Below are 3,700 nucleotides of genomic sequence, written 5' to 3' on the forward strand. Positions count from 1 at the left end.
GGGGGGCAGGGGACTTTAAAAAAATTGCACTTTTTATTTTTTTTATCTGTTACTTTGATTTTTACAATTTCTATGATTTTTTTTGTACACTCAACTTTATTGCTATCACATAGGGGTATATATAGGGGATATCACTGTGTATATCTATTATGTAAAAAATGTTTAACAGTTTTACTCATTATTCAAAAAACATTTTAAGCCCAACCCTATAATAAGACCTCTAGGTTGTATGATATCCAGCCTAAAAATCTACTTGGTTTCATTTTGTAATATCATCCTTTTTTTTTTCTGTGGAGTAATCCTATTTGGGAGCTATATCTGACCATTAAATATATATGGCCCATCGTGTTTAGCGAGTGGATTGTGGAGACATCGGCACGTGTGAAGTCTATTCAATGAAGCCCTTGAAACACTTTATCAGTTATGTGGGAGCACATATAGACTTTTAAGCTTTTCTTCTCACTGGATTTAAATCTTTGCTCACATTTACATTTTGTATAATACAGTTGTGTGAAAAAAAAGTACACCCTTTTGAATTCTATGGTTTCAAGTATCAGGGGATAATAAAAAAATCTCTTAAAATCAGGTAAAAACAACCTCAGATGAACAACAACCTACTTTGCATTTATATGGATATTTCTGTGTGGATAAGCACCTGGGAATATACTTTACAATTAGAGTGTGGTGGCTCTACATGTATTTAAAAAACATTTTGGGATACATTTGATGTGTGGACATGTGTCTTTTTTCAACCTAACTATGTAATTATAGGAATCTGCCCAATATGTGGCTGATGTTATTAATCCATTTACCACTATTTGTATGTAGCCAACTTGCCTTAAGTGGGGCGACTCCTAATGCTTGGTATGCTGGACTGTAGCCAGATTAAGCTGATTTGATAGTCTGTGCTCATTTTATTTCCCCTACTTCATTTGTATCTGACCTGCTGATGGGTGTGACCTTGAAACAGAACAGAACATCTAATAATGGTACATTATGAATAGGTGTGTCTCCCTAGCCAATCACTAGGAGGTTCATGGTTGGTGGTGCATGCTGGGGAAAGACATACATTTTTGGGGCTGACCTTGTGAATGTCTCTTTCCCCCCCGGACCCCTGCCGGGGGGAGGGTGTGTGATGTGAAGTGCTGTCTAACCAGGCCTGCAGCCTGCAGGTGGCCAGGGATGGAGACCCAGTTGGAGTCTGAAGCTGTCCTGCTAGTGAAGGAGGAAGCTGTGCCTGGCAAGGAGAACTAGGGAGCAATTTTGTCTGCTAAAGGTGCTGGAGAAGCTTGGACCTCTCTGGTCGAGACACCAGACTTCCTGAGAGTTCTGTGCTATGTCTGCTAACCAGCTAAGGGTCTACAATTCACAGTGTCAACGCAATCAGTTTAAAGGCTGTCTGCACTGTGAAGCTGGGAAGTGGTCGGTAAGTCTGGAGTCTGTACTCTCCTATGTGTCTGTAGCCTTTTACCCTCTCTCCCAAGTGAGCTGTAGGAGGAATAAAATCTTTGAAAACCCTTAAAGTGAATGGCGCCCATTTCTTCATCCACATCCCAGCATCGATTAAGGACTTGTCCCTGAGGTTAAATTATAGCCCACCCTGCCTCTGGGGTCCCTCACATGCCTTTTTTAGGGAGGTGCTACATGTACTACACAATTTTTTAAGACTTCGAATGTGACTATACAGTATATTTCTTAGCCAAAGTGTATATATAGGTACATCATTATTTAAAAACATACCTTCCCAATAGCTGCTCAAATGATCTTTCCATAACTTTCTGTATTCCAAGGCGATCAATTTGCCTCATTGAATAGTATGTGATGTTATATTTCTTTAGAATAAATCTGAAATGGCAAGTTCATCATATTAATCCGAGATGACATATGCATACAATAGGCAGTACACACATTTGTTTAGAGTCTCACTTGTTAGTTCCAGTAAAGATCTGTTTCCCCTACACAGCATTTGACCTGCTTTTCTCAGTGACCAATTAACTTTACTTTAATGCAGTCTCAGAGTATTTTACAAGCTATTAAATTAGCATGAAATATTTTTAGATGTATAGCTTTACCATTAGTCCCCATTTCCCGGGACAGTCCCCATTTTGAGAGGTCTGTCCCAGGGAAACAAATGTCCCTGGTGGTGTCCCCAGCAGCAGTGAGCACAGTTTAATTACATACAGCTTGTGACGAGGGAGCATGGAGCCGGCTTCCCGTCCAATCAAGAAGCCGGGCAGCGTGTAATGACTTGCTGCCCGGCTTCCAGATTGCTCGGCAAGTTGTCCAATCAAGAAGCCGGGCGCTGTGTAATGACAGGGCGCCCGGCTTTCAAATTGGCCGGGAAGCCGGCTTTATGCTCCCTCGTCACCTCATGATAAGGGGGCATGGAGCCGGTTTCCCGGCCAATCAGGAAGCCGGGCTCCGCTTCATTACACGGCCCCTGGCTTCCTGATTGGCCAGAAAGCTGGCTCAAAGCTTTCTCATCAAATAGTGACGAGAAGCATGGGGACGGTTTCCCGGCTAATCAGGAAGCCAGGTGGCGAGTCATTACACGCCGCCTGGCTTCCTTATTGCGACTTCGGGTATCGGCAAGTACTGGGAAAAGAAATATCGGTACTCATACTCGATACTGAAATACCGGTATCGGTGCATCCCTATTAACTACTATTAAACTTACTGTTCAGCAGCATCAAGATCACGCAAACCAATATATACGATATCCGCTGTGGAAAGGCACGGTTTTATCCAGGAAAACCCAGGGATCGAAGGAACCTAAAACAAAATATACACTTTCAACATTTGTCACAGAACTCATAAAAACAAAGATGTTTGCTTGTTGCAACTCGTCAGTTAAAAGAGAAGTTGCTCTAATAATGAAAGAATTTGCCACTTGGCTTTAATAAAGGTCACACAAGAAGACAGGTCATGCAGAATGTTTTCATTTCATTTTTAAACTGGAAATCATCATAGGAAGGGATTCCCTTCTGATGACACTGAAGTAACATAGTTGATACTCAAGAGGCTGCAGTCAGGCCCCCTGGACACCTGCTCTCTCCTAGGTTGCCTTGCGGTATTCCAGCCCTAGCCCAGTTAAAAGCAGCTTAACACAGAACTAATAAGGGTTAACGGTTTAATTGCATGTGCAGGTTTCTACAATGTTGGTTGGCGCCAATTGGACCTTAATGATCCAATTGGTTGGTTGGCGCCTTAATGATCTCATCCAAGGTAGCCCCGAACAGGCGCTCCCCCGTAAAGGGGAGCTCCGTCAGAGCCTTCTTGGAAGCCTGGTCAGCCGACCAGCATTTAAGCCGAGGAGGCGCCGAAGAGTAACCGCTGACACAGATAGCTTCGAAACCAACGGGGTCGCATCCAGGGCCGAATTACACAAGTATTGCAGACCCTGCACCACCTGCTCCGTCAGATCGACATAAGCAGGAGACACGTTCTCCTCCGCAAGACCCTGACGCAGCATCTTCATCCACTCAGTTAAAGTCTGGGAGGCCAGGGCCGAAGCCAACACGGGGCGCAGCAGAGCCCCGGAAACCGAGTACATAGTACGCGCCACCGCCTCCGCCTTCCTATCCGAGGGATCCCGAAAGGAAGGCGAATCCTCCACCGGGATGACCGTAGCCTTGTTCAGGCGAGAAACCGGCGGATCCACCGCGGGGGGAGTAGACCACTTAGACAGGAAGGACTCCTC

The 3,700-nt window shown here is 44.5% G+C and overlaps 1 protein-coding gene across 1 annotated transcript in view; it reads right to left on the reverse strand.

Annotated features, from left to right (window-relative positions):
• The window catches only part of ARG2 (arginase 2), a 43,024-nt gene that overhangs the window by 11,305 nt on the left and 28,019 nt on the right, over positions 1-3,700 (reverse strand). Inside the window, exons 5-6 of the mRNA XM_018565153.1 lie at positions 2,678-2,772; positions 1,741-1,845 (exon numbers count right to left, since the gene is read on the reverse strand). Of these exons, the coding sequence (XP_018420655.1) occupies positions 1,741-1,845; positions 2,678-2,772 (200 nt within the window). The remainder of the gene's footprint in view (positions 1-1,740; positions 1,846-2,677; positions 2,773-3,700) is intronic.

The sequence above is a fragment of the Nanorana parkeri genome, unplaced genomic scaffold, assembly GCF_000935625.1.
Source record: "Nanorana parkeri isolate BGI_ZX_2015 unplaced genomic scaffold, ASM93562v1 scaffold819, whole genome shotgun sequence".
Classification (NCBI taxonomy): domain Eukaryota; kingdom Metazoa; phylum Chordata; class Amphibia; order Anura; family Dicroglossidae; genus Nanorana; species Nanorana parkeri.